The sequence below is a fragment of the Mobula hypostoma genome, chromosome 8 (genome assembly GCF_963921235.1).
Source record: "Mobula hypostoma chromosome 8, sMobHyp1.1, whole genome shotgun sequence".
NCBI classification, from domain to species: Eukaryota; Metazoa; Chordata; class Chondrichthyes; order Myliobatiformes; family Myliobatidae; genus Mobula; species Mobula hypostoma.
This window is the reverse complement of record NC_086104.1, coordinates 41,148,314-41,166,797: the sequence shown is the minus strand read 5'-3', so window position 1 is coordinate 41,166,797 and position 18,484 is coordinate 41,148,314. Positions and strand designations below refer to the sequence as shown.

At 39.8% G+C, this 18,484-nt stretch overlaps 1 protein-coding gene across 4 annotated transcripts in view; it reads right to left on the bottom strand.

The window, feature by feature from the left end:
* Positions 1 to 18,484, bottom strand: part of LOC134350488 (synaptotagmin-14-like) — a 193,679-nt gene that overhangs the window by 15,023 nt on the left and 160,172 nt on the right. For 2 of the 4 annotated variants that reach the window (XM_063055713.1, XM_063055711.1), the window contains one exon: positions 10,788 to 10,844. The exons of the other annotated variants lie outside the window; for them this stretch is intronic. In XM_063055713.1, the coding sequence (XP_062911783.1) occupies positions 10,788 to 10,844 (57 nt within the window). The remainder of the gene's footprint in view (positions 1 to 10,787; positions 10,845 to 18,484) is intronic. 4 annotated transcript variants of the gene reach the window in all.

The window sequence follows — 18,484 nt, the reverse complement described above, 5'->3', positions numbered from 1 at the left end:
CTGAAACTGGTTTGCAAAGATATTTGTTTTTCACTTTAACAATAATTTGAAGCTAATAAGCCTTTAATGTTCTCTCATCTTTTTTAGTTCTTCAAACTTTCTGACCAATATCAAATGTTAATTTTGCTGGCCAATTACTTGGTTTAAGAAAATTAAGTGAGCATCTTGGAGAACATTTGTGTATCAATTCAATTTTCAGGCAAATCTTTAAATGGATACCAAGTTTCTCCATACAAAATAGATGCGAAGCTGCCTAAATATGCAAATCAGTATGCAATTGCACAAGGCCTTATGCGATCATAGACAAAATCCTTAAGGAGATAGTTCTATGCACTGAAGTTATTTTTTTTATAAATGTTATTTGTACAGTCCAAAGAACCCTTCCACTCTTTGCTATCCCATTCTCATCCTCCCCTGCATCCATTCCCTAAAGTAGCCTTAACTAAAGAAACTAGATTATTTTTCTGCTATTCAAACTTGTTGAGTGGCAGCTTGCTGTCTGTTTGAAAACTGCACATCTCCTGTAATAGTGAAATGAAATGTCAAGGGGTTTGAGCCCCTTGTCTGTGACCTTGAATGGATTCTGTCATGTTCCATCAAGTTTGAGCTTATTCCTCAGTACTGTTCATCATTAGAGGCTATTTGATCCAGATATTATACTATAAAATCATTACTGCATTTCCTCACCAGTTTGCTTTTGAGGCTGTAAAGATGGCCACTGTGATAAATTACAATGCCGTTATTTAAAAGTTAGCTCCAAACATGTAATGTGATGTTTGACACCTGAAAATGGAGTCATAAAGATCAAAGGCTGCATCTCAATTCTATGATAAATTCCTGTACACATTGTGTGAGAATATGGATGTCCACACAGTAAAAGCTACTGTTCCTTAGCTGACAAAATATTGTTTCTGCAATATTGAGAACTGATTGAAAGAAAGGCTAAAAGGTAAAAGAATGAATTCTAGCCGAGAACCTTTAATATATATCCCCATTGCTAACCAGAGTGACAAAGTCCTAGCTACCTGACAGGATGTGTGCTGGTGATGAACAAACTCTCACAAGGGCTAATCTTACAACACTCAACCTCAGCAATGTAGCTGTTGCAGATGACAATATTGGCAGGAGTAACCACTGTACAATCATTGCAGAGAAAAAGATTCTTCTTCACACCAAGAACATCTTCCATCAGATTGAATGCCATCAATATTGTGCTCCATGACATAGATCGACTGCGCATTCATGAGCTTTATGCAGAACATTTGAAGCAACAGAATTTGACAGGGGATCAGCCTTGGTTGAATAAGAAGTTTAGAAGGGCAGTGCCAGGCATACTTATAAATGAGGTACCAATCTGATAAACATGTAAGACACAGTCAAGCGCATCAAATAGCAGAACTAATGGACTTCTGTTCCCGTAAGTAACTTATCAGATCAAAGTTCTGAAATTTTCTACCACATACATGTGTTCATGGTAATGGTCAATTGAACAGAAAACAGGAGGGGGCAGCTCTGAGAGCATCCACATCCTGAATGGTTGTGGGACATTGTTCATTACAGTCTAAGTACAAATTTTGTCGGAAGAGCTGAAGCCAGAGTTGATATCTAAGTGATTAATACCAAGGCAGCACTTGACCAAATGTGGTATTGAGGAATCCCGGTAAAACTACATAAATAGGACTCAATGTGAAATAACTCCAGTGGCTGGGGTCATACTTCATACTAAGGAAATTGGTTAAAATTGTCCATGGTTAATCATCTCAGCCCCAGGATGTGGAATTCTCTGCTACAGGAAACAGTTGAGGCCAGTTCATTGGCTAGATTTAAGAGGGAGTTAGATATGGCCCTTGTGGCTAAAGGGATCAGGGGGTATGGAGAGAAGGCAGGTACAGGGTTCTGAGTTGGATGAACAGCCATGATCATTCTGAATGGTGGTGCAGGCTCGAAGGGCCAAATAGCATACTCCTGCACCTATTTTCTATGTTTCTATGTTACAGGGGTTCTTTAGAGTAGAGTCTGAGGCCCTCAATAAATCTGAAGTAGTGATGATTTTAGATGATTGAGTCATATTTAATGCCATTAAAAAAATAGAATTCCTTAGAAAATTGAGCAAAACATGCCTGCATACAGCAAGACTGGGACAAAATTTAAGCATGGAATGATGGTAAGTGGGAAATAACACTCAATCTACACAACAGGGAGGTAATGACCATCTCAAGTAAGAGAGAGCCTCAGCCATTTGTGACAACAGCTTCAACCATGCAGAGTTGGTAACTATACTGGAGCAATCACATATGCATGCCTGTGTTTACTAATGAACTACACAGTATTAATGCTACCTTAAATAAGAGACCTGATCACTAGTCTTAGCCACTTAGTGTCCTATTGAACTTCAGCAAATAGTTCTCAAACCCATTGTTGCCAGGAAACTATAGAAGGATTATGACAGAAAGAGATGTGGTAGTGGATCAAAGTCATTGCAAAGTCTTTCTAATTTTCACCTGTTGCCATCCTCTTAAGAAAAGAAATACAATCAGTTTCCTGGAAATGCTAGAGAATTAAGAATCTATAAAAAGGAGGAATTAAACAAGTTAGTATTAGTAATAAAATGTCGCTGGTGAAATTAATGGGATTGAAAACTGATAAATCCCCAGGACCTGATGATCTGCATCCCAGCATAACATAAGAATTTGTAAGAAATAGTAAGATTAAAATCTTTTAACATCTTAAATGATTACTGCAAATTGGAGGATAACACTTGTAAGCTCACTATTTCAAAAGGGATAGAGAAAATACTGCAGAGCACTCGCCCTAACATCAGCACTATAGACATTCTAGTGCCTATTACAATAATTAGAAAATGTTAATTAGAATAGACAACGTTAATGTGAATTTTTGAAAGAGAATCACATTTGCCTGTCCTATTGCATTAGCGGTGGATCAATCGATTCGCAGAGAGAGCGAGCTTCACACAGATCGGGAAGAAGAGTGTAAAAAAGGAGGGTTTCACGGGGCTCAGCACATTGGCGTTGGACCAATCAATTCACGATTCATTAGAAGGGGGCAAATAAAAGTAAAGTAGAGTGGACCAGTGTTGGAGTGGGAACTTGAGGCTTTAGCTCAAGAGGCTTTGGCAAGGAGCTACAGGTAAGTAGCAGGTAAGGCTTTTGTAGTGGTTAAATAAACAGTCACTAAATTACAGCTAATTAAATGAAGTGGGTATGATGCAGGATCAGATGATGACCACACCTGCAGCAAGTGTTGGCTGCTCAAAGAACTCAGGCTCAAAGTTGATGACCTGGAATCTGAGCTTCAAACACTGCGGCACATCAGGGAAGGGCAGAGTTACCTGGATTCTCTGTTTCAAGAGGTAGTCACATCCATTAGATTGTTGTTGTTCAGTAGTTAAGTTGAGTCCAACTCTTTGTGACCTCATGGACCATAGGGCCCATAGGAATTTCATGGCAAGATACGGAAGTAGATTGCCAGGCCTTTCTTCTGCACAGATACTGTCGCTGCCCAGGTTGGGACTCGGCTGGGTTTGAACTCAGGACCATCTGCCTGAAGTCCATTGATAATGCCACTACACCACCAGATGGCCCATTAGATTAGCTGCCTCAAATTCAGTCTGTGGTCAAGGACAAAATGGGTGTGACTGTAAGTGAGGTGGGTAGGGGGATCCAAGTGACAGCGCTGGAGAAGCCTCAGCCCTTAAGCTTGTCCAAAAGGTCTGAGATCCTTGCTCCCTGTGTGGATGAGAGTGGGGGCTGTAGGAAGGAGGAGCAACCTAACTGTGGCACTGTGGTTCAGGGAGCCATTCAAGAGGGAGAGAGGAGAAATGTAGTGGTAATTGTTTTCTATTGCGAGGATAGAGCATCCCAAAGGCAGATGAATTTGCAGTGGGAGGGGAAAGATCCAGTTGTTGTGGTCCATGTGGGTACCAACGACATAGGTAGCATAAGGAAATAGGGTCTGCTGAGGGAATTTGAACAGCTAGGGACTAAATTAAAAAGCAGAACTGAAAAGGTGGTAATCTCTGGATTACTACCTAAGCCATGTGCAAATTGACATAGGGTCAAGAAGATTAGGAAATTAAATGTGTGGCTCAGGGATTGGTGTGGAAGAAGTGGTTTGAATTCATGGGAAACTGGCATCAGTATTGGAGAAGGAGGGAGCTGTACCAATGGGACAGGCTTCACCTGAGCCATGATGGGACCTAGATCCTAGTGAATTGCATAACTAGGATAGGGCTTTAAACTAAATAGTAGAGAAGTGGGTTCAACAGATTGGAGAAGTATGGATAAAGTAAAAAAGAAAAGTGTGGATAAAATTAAAGAAAAAGCAAAAGATAAAAAAGAGAAAGGTAAGAGTGGAGTAAGGAAAAGTCAAATGCAAAAGAGAAAAAGATTACAAGATTTTAAAAGCACAATGAGTGTAAGGGCACTTTATTTGAGTGCCCATAGTATTCAAAAAAAGGTCAGTGAACTTTTGGCACAAGTCAGTACAAAGGGGTATGATTTACTGGCCACTACAGAGATGTAGTTGCAGAGTGGAGAGGAATGGGAATTAAATATCTAAGGATATCAGGTAATATGGAAGCATAGGCAGGAAAGTAAGGGAGGAGAGTTAGCGCTCTTAATTAAAAGATGAGATCAGGGCTACAATGAGAGATGATATAAGATCTAAGGAGCAGAATGTTGAATCCATTGGGTAGAGATTAGGAATAGTAAAGGGGAAAACTCACTGGTGGGAGTTGTCTAGCGACCACTGAATAACAACATTACAGTGGCACAGGCAATAAACTGAGAAATATCTGAGGCATGTAAGAATGGAACAGCAGCTATCGTGGGGGACTTTAACTTGCATATAGATTGAGTGAATCAAGTTGGTCAAGGCAGTCTTGAGGAGGGCTTCACAGAATGCATCCATGATGGCTGTCTTGAACAGTATGTTACTGAACCTACCCGGGAACGTGCTATCTTAGATCTGGTCCTGAGCAATGAGACAGGTAAAATTAGTGATCTTGTAGTTAGGGATCCTCCTGGAAAGAATGATCACAGTATGATTGAGTTTCGCATACAAATATAGATTGCAATAGTTCAATCTAAAACCAGTGTATTATGACTAAACAATGGAGACTACAATGGGATGAGGAAGGATTTGTCTAGTGTAGACTGGGTACACAGGCTATATGGTGGTATGGTTGAGGAACAGTGGAAGACTTGCAAAGAGATTTTTCGCGGTGCTCAACAAAAGCATATTCCAGTTAAAAGCAAGGACAGTAAGGGTGGGGAGAGCCAGCCTTGGATAACTAAGGAAATAAAAGAAGGCATCAAACTAAAGGCTCATTTGTACAAGGTCGCCAAAAGTAGCGGGAAACTGTAAGATTGGGAAAACCTTAAAAAGCAACAAAGAACCACTATGCGAGCAATAAAGAAAGGAAAGCTCGATTATGAAAATAAATTAGCACAGAATATAAAAACGGAGAGTAAAAGTTTTTATAATTATATAAAGCGGAAAAGAGTGGCTAAAGTGAATGTAGGTCCCTTGGAGGATGAGAAGGGGGAATTGATATCGGATAATGAGGAAATGACAGAGGTTTTGAATTACTATTTTGTGTCGGTCTTCATGGTGGAGGACACATCTAACATGCCAAAGAGAGATGTTATAGATATAACGGGAGGTGAAGACCTCAATAAACTAGCTATCACTAAAGAGATAATGCTGAGCAAACTTGTGGGACTGAAGATAGATAAATCACCTGGTTCTGATGGAATGCATCCCAGGGTACTGAAAGAAATGGCAGAAGTTATAGTAGAAGCTTTAGTGATAATTTACCAAAATTCTCTGGACTCTGGGCAGGTCCCAGTGGATTGGAAGACAGCAAATGTTACGCCACTGTTCAAAAAAGGATGTCGGCAAAATGTAGGTAACTGTAGGCCAGCTAGTTTAACACCTGTAGTTGGGAAAATGCTTGAAGCTATCATTAAAGAAGAAATAGAAGAAGTAAGGCAGGTCCTGTTTGACAAACTTACTGAAGTTCTTTGAGGAAATAATGAGCACAGTGGATAGAGGGGAACAGGTGCTGTTTGCTATTTTTATTAATTAAACACTGCATGGTTATTTGCTTGAATTTCCAGAAGGCGTTCAATAAGGTGACGTATAAAAAGCTTATCCATGAGAAGAGGATGCATGGAGTTGGTATACAGGGGTGTTCCTCTGGTTGACAATCTGCGGTGAGCGGTGTGCCACAGAGGTCGGTGCTGGGCATGCAACTGTTCACGATATACATTAATGATCCGGAAGAGGGGACCGAGTGTAGTGTATCTAAGTTTACTGATAATACTAAATTGAGTGGAAAAGCAAATTCTGTAGAAGATACAGAAAGCCTGCAGAGAGATTTAGATAGGTTAAGTGAGTGGGCAAGGGTTTGGCAATAGAGTACAATGTTAATAAATGTGAGGTCATCCCTTTGGAAGGAAAAATGGAAGAGCAGATTATTATTTAAATGGTAAAGAATTACAGCATGCTGCTGTACAGAGGGACTTGGGAGGGCTTGTGCATGAATCGCAGGAGGTTGGTTTGCGGGTGCAGCAGGCTATCAAGAAGGCAAATGGAATGTTGGCCTTCACTGCTGGAGGGATTGAATGTAAGAGCAGGGAGGTTATGCTGCAACTGTACAGGGCACTGGTGAGGCTGCACCTGGAGTACTGTGTGCAGTTCTGGTCTTCATATTTGAGGAAGGACATACTGGCTTTGGAGCAGTGCAGGGGAGGTTCGCCAGGTTGATTCCAGAGTTGAGGGGGTTAGACTATATGGAAAGACTGAGTCGCCTGGGACCGTACTCGATGGAATTCAGAAGAATGAGAGGGGATCTTATAAAAACATATAAAATTATGAAAGGGATAGACAAGATAGAGGCAGGAAAGTTGTTTCCACTGGTAGGTGAGACTAGAACTAGGGGACTTAGCCTTAAGATTTGGGGGAGTAGATTTAGGACAGAGATGAGGAGGAACTGCTTCTCCCAGAGAGTGGTGAATTGGTGGAATTCTCTGCCCAATGAAGTGGTAGAGGCTACCTCAGTAAATATATTGAAGACAAGTTGGATAGATTTTTGCATAGGAGGGGAATTAAGGGTTATAGGGAAAAGGCAGGTAGGTGAGATAAGTCCATGGCCAGATCAGCCATGATCTTATTGAATGGTGGAGCAGGCTCAATGGGCCAGATGGCCTACTCCTGCTTCTATTTCTTATGTTCTTATTACAAGTATTTAAGGACATTTATTTGGATTTTCCAAAGGTCTTTAAAAAGGTCTCACAAAAGAGGTTAAGGTGCAAAATTAAACCAGTTGGGATTATGGATAATACAGTAGCATGGATTGAGAAATGGTTGGAAGAAAGGAAACATAGCAATTCTTTTTCATGATAGCTGGCACTGATTAGTGGGAACTGCAGCATTCTGTGCTTGTGCCCCAACTGTTTTCAAAATGTTTCAATATTTTGGATGAGGGAAGAAAAAGTAAAACTTTTAAGCTCACTCATGATACAGGAACTCAGTGGTTTGCTGTGTGTTATGAGGAGAAAGAGGCTTCAGGGTAATTTTTATAATTTGAGTGAGTGGGCAAATATATGGCTGATACAATATAGTACAAATAAACATGATGTTATCCATTTTGGTACAGAAAAGAAAAAGAATATTATTTAAATGGTGATAAACTTAAAAAAATGTTGTCATACAAAAGGATCAGGGTATCCTTGCATGCCGATCTCTGAAAGCAAACATGCAAGTGAAGCAAGTTGCAAGAGGCTTTGAGTACAGGAGTAGGAATGTCTTCCAACAATTATACAGGACCTTGCTGACTCTGGCACTGTGTGTAACTTTGGTCTTCTTACTAAAGAAAGAATATACTTGACATGGAAGGAGTGCAACAAAGGTTTACCAGGCTGTTTCCATGGATGGCAAATAAGGAAAAATCACATTGGCTCAACCAGTATTCATGAGAGACCAAAAGAAAAAGAGGAGATCTCACTGAAATATATAAAGTCTGACAGGGCTTGGCAGATTAGATGCAGGTATATCAGTACCTCTGAGTAGTGAGTCATTCTCAAGATACAGGCTAGGATATTTAGAAATGTGTGGAAGAGAAATTTCTTCAACTAATGGGCAATCAAACTGAAATTCTCCACCACAGAATGCTGTGGTGGCCAATTTCCTTAATAATTTAAAAAGGGACCAAAAGATTTCAAAACACAAAGGCGTCAATGGCAAGAAGGGAGAACATGAATCGTGTGTGAACTAAAGGATCAGCCATGATCATATTGAATGGCAGAGCCATTTCAACGTACCCCATGGTTGATTCCTGTTCTGATTTTCTTTAGGCTTCCATTGGACTGATGGATAACTGTCAGCTCCAAGAGTGACAAAATACCTGCAGTGCATTCCGGACTATCACTTGTGTACTGCAACATACAAAGGCACATCCAGCTCCATGCTCTGCCACTCCATTGGGCACTCCACAATGTACAGAAATATAATTTTACTCAAACTCTTTGTTTATTTTTCATAATTTCCCAGTATATCCATGTTTTAATTAATGCATAGTTATGCAATGTTTAATTAATAACCTTTTAAAATATATTTATTGCACATCTTCTATTTTTATGAATTTACACAGTTTTGTCTCTGATTTTCATTGATTATTTGAAATATAACTTTGCCTACAGGTGCTATCAAAAGATTTATGTGGAAGTGATGAGGTGAAGGCCTTAGGAGATCAGAAAGTTACCTAACCCATGGTCAGTTCCCCTCATGGGACAGCTACAGAACCAAAGCCTTCACATCTTTAGAACTGATAGGGCTTTTTAAGGATGGCATGGACATGAGGGCAGATCATGGTAAGCATAATCAAGCCCCCATACACCTCCTTCACACCTCTCTATGGTAGTGTATTTCAAAGAATCACTTCATTTGAGAGGAGAAGTTCCTCGTCATCTTATATGAGTGGTCTCTCAATTTGATGCTGCTTCTTTACTTCTAGGTATGTCCAGTAAAGGAAAGATCCTCTCCCAAACTAAATCTGGTTAGTTCATTATTTAAAAATAGTTAACATAATTACTAGTTCTGGCAAAGAAACATTCCCCTGTTTTATGAATTTCTGTGCTGCTGACTATAAGATTGACTCTGAATAGCTTCTGGAAGAATCAGAGCCAAAAGAGTTGGAACATTATTGAACAACATACAAGAAAACACAGGTGGTTCTCAGCAGGTTAGTCAGCATCTATGGAGGGAAATGAACAGTTAATTTTGCAGGTTTACACTGTTTGTCAGGACTGGAAATAAAGAGGGCAGAAGCCAGAATAAAAGGAAGGGGGAAGGGTAGGATTACAAGATGGTAGATGATAGGTGAACACAGGTGAAAGGGGAAAGATAGATAGGTGGGGGAAGAGGAAATTATGTCAGAAGTTGGGAGGTGATAGGTTGAAGAGAAAAAGGGATGAAAAGGGAGAATTTGACAGGAGAGGACAGTGGGCCATGGAATAAAAGGAAGGAGACAGGTAACCAGAAGCGTAAAATGTGGATGATAGGCAAGTTTGGAGAGCAGGGAAGGGGTGATGGACCAAAGGAATAAGGAAAAACAAGGGTGTGGCTGAAAGGGGGGAGGGCTGTGCTTATTGGAAGTTAGAGAAATTGATGTTGATGTAATGAAGATAGAGACTACCTTGATGAATAAAAAGTATTGTTCCTCAAACCTCTGTTTAGTCCCACTCTGACAGTAGATGAGGCCATGAACAGACAATCATTGTGGTAATGGAAAGTGGAATTAAAATGGCTGGCCACCAGGAGATCTTAGCTGTTATGGTAGAAGGAGTGAAGGTGCTCAGCAAAGTGATCCCTTAATCTTCAGCGGGTATAGGGAACAGTGTTGAATTTGACAGCCACTGGTGAAACATGGCCACCTGTCTCAGAATTTACCTGATACAATTGTGAAAAATAGAGTGGTTTAATCTGCCGTAAAATTAGCAGAAAGTTACGTTGGATGGGTCGCAAAACCAACATTCCATCCAGTTCTATAGGCTTTGTATCTCACAAATTAGATGATAATTCCTTGGGCTCAATTTTCTGGGTGATTAGATTTTCAGATTTTTTTCTATTTTGCTATCTTTCATTATTAAAACGTAACTTATCAACCATAGATTGTACATGTGACTCAAAATATAAAACTCCAATAAACTAGATCATGCCAATACTATGGGGTCTTCATCAGATCATATACTGTATCCAAGTTCTGAATGTCTTCAGGATTGAAATTCAACAGTTCTCAAAAATCACTTGCCATGAGCAGTATGGTTTAGTTTATGTTAAATAAATATACCATGGTATTCATTTTTGCATATTGCTACAAAGCCATTAAATAATTAAAGGATTAATTCAGAAATAATAAAGAAAAGACCATGTTAATTAAGTTTTCTAAAAGTCTTGATCAAAGTATCTAATATTTTAACCAAGTTGATAAATTTATTGGGGTTTTGCAGCACTTTTTTATTACCCTATGTATTATAGTGATGCACAGAATATTATTCCAAGTCTTCATGATTGTTCACACAAACGTTTGATAAGGAGAGATGGCTAGTTCCAGCAGTATAATTTATCTTGATTACAGAAAACGACATTAGTTAAAAATCTCTTTTAATAAGCCAGCACAAATGGTGGACAGCTTCACTGCTGGCAAGTTTCTTTCACATGAAAGAGACAAGAGCCACTAATAGCAATCCTGTACTGCGACTCACCTCGGATTATATAAACCTGCCCACCTATCAAGTGTTTTAGACAACAGAACAGTCCATCTGACAACAGGGGGTGGAAAGCAGTAAAAGAAATAATGGCCAAATGTCAATAGTTGGGTGAGAAAGGGTCATAGGTCAAAAGTTAAAACGAGGAACACTGTTTAATCGAGTGGTAAAAGTCTAACAGTTTAGTAATAAGAATGGATTCAACAGAGAGTCTTAGCATTCTGGTGAAATGAAGCATCTCTTTATGGCACAGAAGTGCAAGTGTACAACTTTTTAGAAATATAATTCACAATATCAGAATATAACTATTCCTTCCCTCATCATAAACAAGAAATTCACAGGAACTTGTTTCCTTTATGTTGTTTGGTGACATAATGTTGCCCATTTTAATAACCACATTGTCAAAATCTGGAACTGATTTTCTTTATAATTGAATCAAGTAATTTTGTGAATTATCAAGATATTAATTACCATACTAAAACATAATTCTATCTAACACCTTGAAGGATGGGCCTTCAAGTGTCACTTGAGGTAGGTTAACAAGTCCTCTTAAGATAAATATACGTAACTTCGCAAAGATTTTCTTTTTAAGTGCCATTTATTTCTACACACAGTAGTAGTGCAACAATTATAAATTTTGACAAGATGAAAATATTAGTTTTTTACTGTTGCATATCTTACCAGTTAGACCGTAAGAGATAGTGTAAGAGCAGAATTAGGCCATTTGGCCTACCAAGTCAGCTCCGCCATTCAATCATGGCTGATCCTCTTTTCCCCTCCTCAGCCTCACTACCAGCCTTCTCCCCATATCCTTGGATGCCATGTCCAATCAAGAGACTATCAACCTCTGACTTAAATACACCCAAAGACCTGGCCTCCAGAGTTGCCTGTGGTAAAAAAAAAATCCACAAATTCACCACCCTCTGGCTAAAGAAATTTCTCCACATCTCTGTTTTATATGGATGCCCTCTATCCTGAGGCTTTGCCCTCTTGTCCTAGACATCCCCACCATGGAAAACATCCTTTCCACATCTGCTTTTTTTAGGCCTTTCAATATTCAAGAAGTTTCAATGAGATCCCCCCCTCAACCTTCTAAATTCCAGTGAATACAGGCCTAGAGCTATCAAGCATTCCTCATACGATGACCCTTTCATTCCCATAATCATCATTGTGAACCTCCTCTGGACCCTCTCCAATGCCAGCACATCTTTTCTTAGATAAACAGCCCAAAACTGTTCAAGGTGAGGCCTCACCAGTGCCTAATAAAGTCTATTTGCATCTCAAATTTTTGGAAATAGTCTGCATATTTATTTCTTCTACCATGCATTTTCTAACATTGTATTTCATTTGCCACTTTCTTACCCTACTCTCCAATCTGTCTAAATCCTTCTGCAGCCTTCCTATTTCCTCAACATTACCTAGCTCTCCACCAATATTCATGTCATCTGCAAACTTGGCAACAAAGCCATCTATTTTATCATCTAAATCATTGATCTGCAGCATAAAAAGAAGCAGTCCCAACACTGACCCCTGCGGAACACCACTAGTTACTGGCAGCCAACCAGAAAAGAATTGTTTCAGTCCCACACATTGCCTCATACCTATCAGCCAATACTCTAACCGTGCTAGTAACTTTCTTGTGATAGATTAGGCTCTTAACTTGGCAATCAGCCTCATGTGTGACACCTTGTCAAAGGCCATCTGAAAATCCATATACAACATCCACTGCATCCTCTTTATCTATCCTACTTGTAATCTCCTCAAAGAATTCCAACAGGTTCATCAGGCAAGATTTTCTCTTAAGGAAACCATGTTGACTTTGTCCTATCTTTCCCTGTGTCACCAAGCACTCCATAACCTCATCCTTAACAATTGACTCGAACATCTTCCCAACCACTGAGGTCAGACTAACTGGTTAAAATTTCCTTTCTGCTGCCTCCCTCCTTTCTTAGAGTGGAGTGACATTTGCAATTTCCCAGTCCTCTGGAACCATGCCAGAGTCCAATGATTCTTGAAAGATAATTACTAATGCCTCCACAATCTCTACTGTTACCTCTTTCAGAACCCTAGGGTACAGTTCATCTGGTCTGGGTGACCTTTAGGCACTTTTACGTCTTTCAGCTTTTTGAGCACCTTCTCCCTTGTAGTAGTATCTGCGCTCATTTCTCTTCCCTCACACTCAATACCTGGCACACTGCTAGTGTCTTCCACAGTGAAGACTGATACAGAACATTCAATTAGTTCAGAATCAAGTTTGTTATCACTGGCATGTGTCGTGAAATTTGTTAACTTAGCTCATCTGCCATCTCCTTGCCCCTGTTATTGTTTCTCCGGCCTTATTTTCTAGCGGTCCTATATCCACTCTCATCTCTCTTTTATTTTTGATATACTTGAAAAGGCTTTTACTATCCACTTTGATATTGTTTGCTTGCTTGCTTTCCTATTTCATCTTATCCCTCCTAATGATTCTTTTAGCTGCTTTCTGTAGGGTTTTAAAAACTTCCAAATCCTCTATCTTTTGCTAGTTTTTGTTTTGTTGTATGCCCTCTGTTTAGCTTTTACATTATCTTTGACTTCCCTTGTCAGCTACGATTGTACTATTTTTGCCATTTGAGTATTTGTTTGCTTTTGAAATACATCTATCCTGCACTTTCTTCATTTTCCCAGAAACTCTAGCTACTGCTGCTCTGCTGACATCCCTGCCAGCATCTTCTTTCAAGTTACTTTGGCCAACTCCCCTCTCATACCACTGTAATTTCCTTTACTCCACTGAAATACTGCTACGTCAGATTTTACTTTCTCCCGACCAAATTTCAAGTTGAACTCAGTCATATTGTGATCACTGTCTCCTAAGGATTCCTTTACTTTAAATTCCCTAATCACCTCCAGTTCATTATGTAACACCCAATCCAGTATAGCTGATCCCCTAAATTGGCTCAACAACAAACTGCTCTAAAAAGCCATCTCGTAGGCATTCAACAAATTCTTGAGATCCATTACTAACCTGATTTTCCCAAACTACCTGCATGTTAAAATCTCCCATGACTATCATAACATTGCCCTTTTCACACGCCTTTTTTATTTCCCATTGTAATCTGCAGTCCACATCACAGCTATTGTTTAGAGGCCTGTATATAACTGCAGGCGGAGGCCTTTTATCCTTGCAGTTTCTTAACTCAACCCACGAGGATTTAACATCTTCCGATCCTATGTCACACCAGGCTAATGATTTGATGCCATTCTTTACCAGCAGAGCCACGCCACCCACTCTGCCTACCTTCCTATCTCTTCGATACAATGTGTAGCCTTGGACATTCAGCTCCCAACTACAACCATCCTTCAGCCATGATTCAGTGATGGCCACATCATAGCCAACAATCTGTTATAGTGCAACAAGATCACCTTATTTCTTATACTCCGTGCAGTGAGATTTAACACTGAGCACTGTATTTGCTACCCTTTTTGATTCTGCATCCCTAATGCATTTATACTCACCCTGCTGGCTGCAATTTTGTCCTATCATCTACCTGTGCTTCATGACAGTCTGACTGCATGCTACCTTTGCTTTTTTACCATCTGTCATATCCTGAGTCCCTTCACACTGATTCCTATCTCCCCGCCAAATTAGTTTAAACCCTCCCCATCAGCTCTAACAAACCTGCCTGCAAGATTATTGGTTCCCCTCGGGTTCAGGTGCAACCTGCTCCTTTGTACACAATATACCTCCCCCAGAAGAGATCCCAATAATCCAATAACCTGAAGCACTGCCCCCTGCACTAGCTTCTCAGCCACACATCTATCTGCCAAGTTATCCTGTTTCTACCCTCGTTTCACCTAAAGAGTTAAGGATTTACACATCCAATCTAAATAACTTCAAAAATAATTTACTTTTAGAAAATAAAAGAACAGAGGAAATGAAGCAGTGGAAAAAACAGTTTGTTATTTGGTGAGAAAATTATTGCACTTCTTCTGTGTTTACTGTAATGGCTATGTACACTAATATAACAAAATAGCAAAAAATGTTATCTGCAGTTCAATGCACTTACGTTCATTTTATACAAGTGCCAGTATAACATGTAACTTGCCACTTAATGTGAATGGTAAACATTTTCAAAATTCTGAAATAAAGCAGAAAACTCTGGATATACTCATCAAGACATGCAGTATCTGTGAAGAGGGCTAAAAAGGTAACTTTTCAGGCCTTTCAGCAGGTAACCTTTCAGCAGCCAAGTGAATAACAAAAGATAGGTCTAGATGTGTAATTAGGTACAGACATATAAGAATCTGAAATCAACAAAGGGAGAGATTTTTTTATAACTGCGTGAATGCTGTAAATGCAAGATATAGGGCTACTGATTACCTGAAAGTTTTGAATTCTGTTTTGAGTCCAGAAAGCTGTGATGTGATTTCTATGGTTTTCTATGTGCCAAGTCAGAAAATGAGATCTTGTTCCTTGAGCTTGTAGTAGGTTTTACTAGATATTGTAGGAGGCCAAAAGCAGAGAGATCGGAGTGGGAACAAGTTAAAATGATAGGTAAATAGAACCATAGAATCATGTTTTCTTTATGAACAGATGTGTTCTGTAAAGCAGTCACCCTATTCTGTGTGCAGTTGCTCACTGAGAAGTAACTACATCATTAGCACCAAATGCAGGTTTGCTGGAGCTGTTGGAGAGTGTTTAAACTAATTTGGCGGGGGAATGGGAACCAGACTGATACGGCTGAGGACAGGCAGATGATTGGGCAAAATTGCAGTCATTCGAATGAGTTGAAGTTTAACATGGGGGCAAAATCAAAAAGGGTGATGAATACAGGACTGAAGGTGTCATATTTAAAAGCACACAGTATACAGAATATGGTAGATGATTTCGAAGCATAATTGGAGGTTGCCATGTATGATGTTGTGGGCATCAATGAGTCATGGCAAAAAGTAGTTCATAGTTAGGAGCTTAATGTTTACGGATACTCCTTGTATGAAAAGGACAGGCAGGTCGGCAGGCAGAGGGCGTGGGGTGGTTCTGTTGGTAAAAAAAAATTAAATCAAATCCTTAGAAAGAGGTGGCAGAGGATCGGAAGATGTAGAATCCTTGTGTGTACTTAAGAAACTGCAAGGGTAAAAAGGGCCTGATGGGAGTTATATACAGGCCCCTGAACAGTAGCCAGGATGTGGGATATAAGTTACAATGAGAGATAGAAAAAGCATGTAATAAGGGCAATGTGATATTAGTCATGGGGGATTTCAATACGTAAGTAGATTGGGAAAATCAGGTTGGTGCTAGATCCCAAGAGAGGGAATTTGTGGAATGCCTATGAGATAGTTTTTTTTAGAACAGCGTTTAGTTGAGTTCACTGGAGGAAATTCAATTCCGGATTGAGAGGAGTGTAATTAAACAAATTTGATGAGGGAGCTTAAGATAAAGGAACCCTTAGGAGACAGTGATCATAATATGATAGAATTCGCCCAGTTTGAGAGGGAGATAAAGTCAAATGTGTCAGTATTACAATGGAGTAAAGAGAATTACAGAGGCATAAGAAAGGAACTGGTCAAAGTTGATTGGAAGGGAACACTATGAGGGATGATGGCTGGGGTTTCTGGGTGTAATTCAGAAGGTGCAGGAAAGATACATCCCGAAGATTAAGTAGTATTCTAAGGGGAGGATGAGGCAACTGCAGCTGACAAGGGAAGTCAAAGAAGCATAAAAGCAAAAAAGAGAGCATATAATATAGCAAAAATTAGTGGGAAGATGGAGAATTGTGAAGATTTTAAAAACCAACAGAAGGCAATTATAAAAGCACTAAGAAGAGAAAAGATGAAATATAAAGGAAGAAGACAATAATATATAGTATAAGAGGATACCAAAAGTCTTTACAGATCTAGAAAGAGTAAAAGAGAGATGAATGTGGATATTGGACTGGTGGAAAATTATACTGAAAGACACGATCAGTATGCCAGAAATTCAAGAGTATCGGGGACAGAAATAAGTGCAATTGCTATTACTAGGGGGACGCTGAAAGGTCTGAAGATAGACAAGTCACCTGGACCAAAAGAACTATACCCCAGGTTCTGAAAGAGGGAGCTGAAGAGATTGTCTTAATAATGGTATTTCAAGAATCACTGGAAAATTGCAAAAATCACTCCACTCTTTAAGAAGAAGGGAAGCAGCAGAAAGGAAATTGTAGGACAGTTAGTCTGACCAGTGGTTAGGAAGATGTTGGTGTCCATTCCCAAGTTCAATGTTCAAAGTAAATTTATTATCAAAGTACTTATATGTCAACATATACAAACCTGAGATTTTTTTTGTGGATATACAAGAAACATCTAAGAACATAACAAAATCAATGAAAGACCACACACAATGGGATGGACAAACAACCAATGCACAAAAGAGAACAAACTATGCAAATACAAAAGAAAAAATATAAATAAATAAATAAACACTATATATATTGAGAACATCAGATGAAAAATCCTTGAAAGTGAGTCCATAGGTTGTGGAAACAGTTCAGATGGGGCAAATGGTTCAAGAGCCTGATCGTTGAGTAGTAATAATGATTCCTGAACCTGGTGGTGTAGGTCCTGAGGCTTCTGCGCCTTCTTCTTGATGGCAGCAGTGAGAAGAGAGCATGGTCTGGGTGGTGGGGGTCCCTAATGATGGATGCTGCTTCCCTGGAAGAGCACTCCCTGTAGATGTGCTCAATGGCACAGAGGGCTTTACCCATAATGGTTTGGGCTGATTCCACTACTTTTTTGTAGGAATTTCCATTCAAGGGCATCGGTGTTTCCAAACCAGGCTGTGAAGCAACCAATCAATAGACTCTGCTCCACACATCTACAGAAATTTGGCAAAGTCCTAGATGTCATGGCAAATCTTTGCAAACTTCCAAAGAAGTAGAGGTGTTGCTGTCCTTTCTTCGTAATTGCGCTTACACGCTAGGCCCAGGTGAGATCCTCTGAAATGACAACACCGAAGAATTTAAAGTTGCAGACCCTCTCCACTTCTGATTCCTTGATGAGGACTGGCTCATGGGCTTCCAGTTTCTTACTCCTGAAGTCAATAATTTGCTTATTGATCTTGCTGACATTGAGTAAGAGGTTGTTGTTATGGCACCACTCAGCCAGATTTTCAATCTCCCTCCTATATGTTGATTCATCACCACTTTTGATTCGATCAATGCCAGTAGCGTTGTCAACAAACTTAAATAAGCTAAAGTGTACAGCCTTGTAGTGCACCTGTACTAATGGAGATTGTTACCAATCCAAACTGACTGGTGTCTGCAAGTGAGGAAATCGAGGATCCAATTGCACAAGGAGGTATCAAGGCCAAGGTGTTGAAGCTTATTGGTTAGTTTAGAGAGGGTGATGGTATTGAATGCCGAGCTGCTGTCAATAAGAGCATCCTGAGATATCGAGATAATCCACAGCTGCGTGAAGAGCCAATGAAGTGGCATCTGCTGTGGAACTGTTGTGCTGGTAGGCAAAATGGAAAGATTCAAGTCGCTGAAAGTGAGGAGGAATTTCTTTAGCCAGAGAATGGTGAATCTGTAGAATTCATTGCCACGTCAGCTGTGGAGGCCCAGTCATTGAGTATGTTTAAACTGGAGGTTGATAGGTTCATTAGTCAGGGTTCATAACTAACAGGGAAAAGGCAGAAGAAGTTGACAGAAGTTGGAGGCAGAGTTAAGATGGCGCTAAAC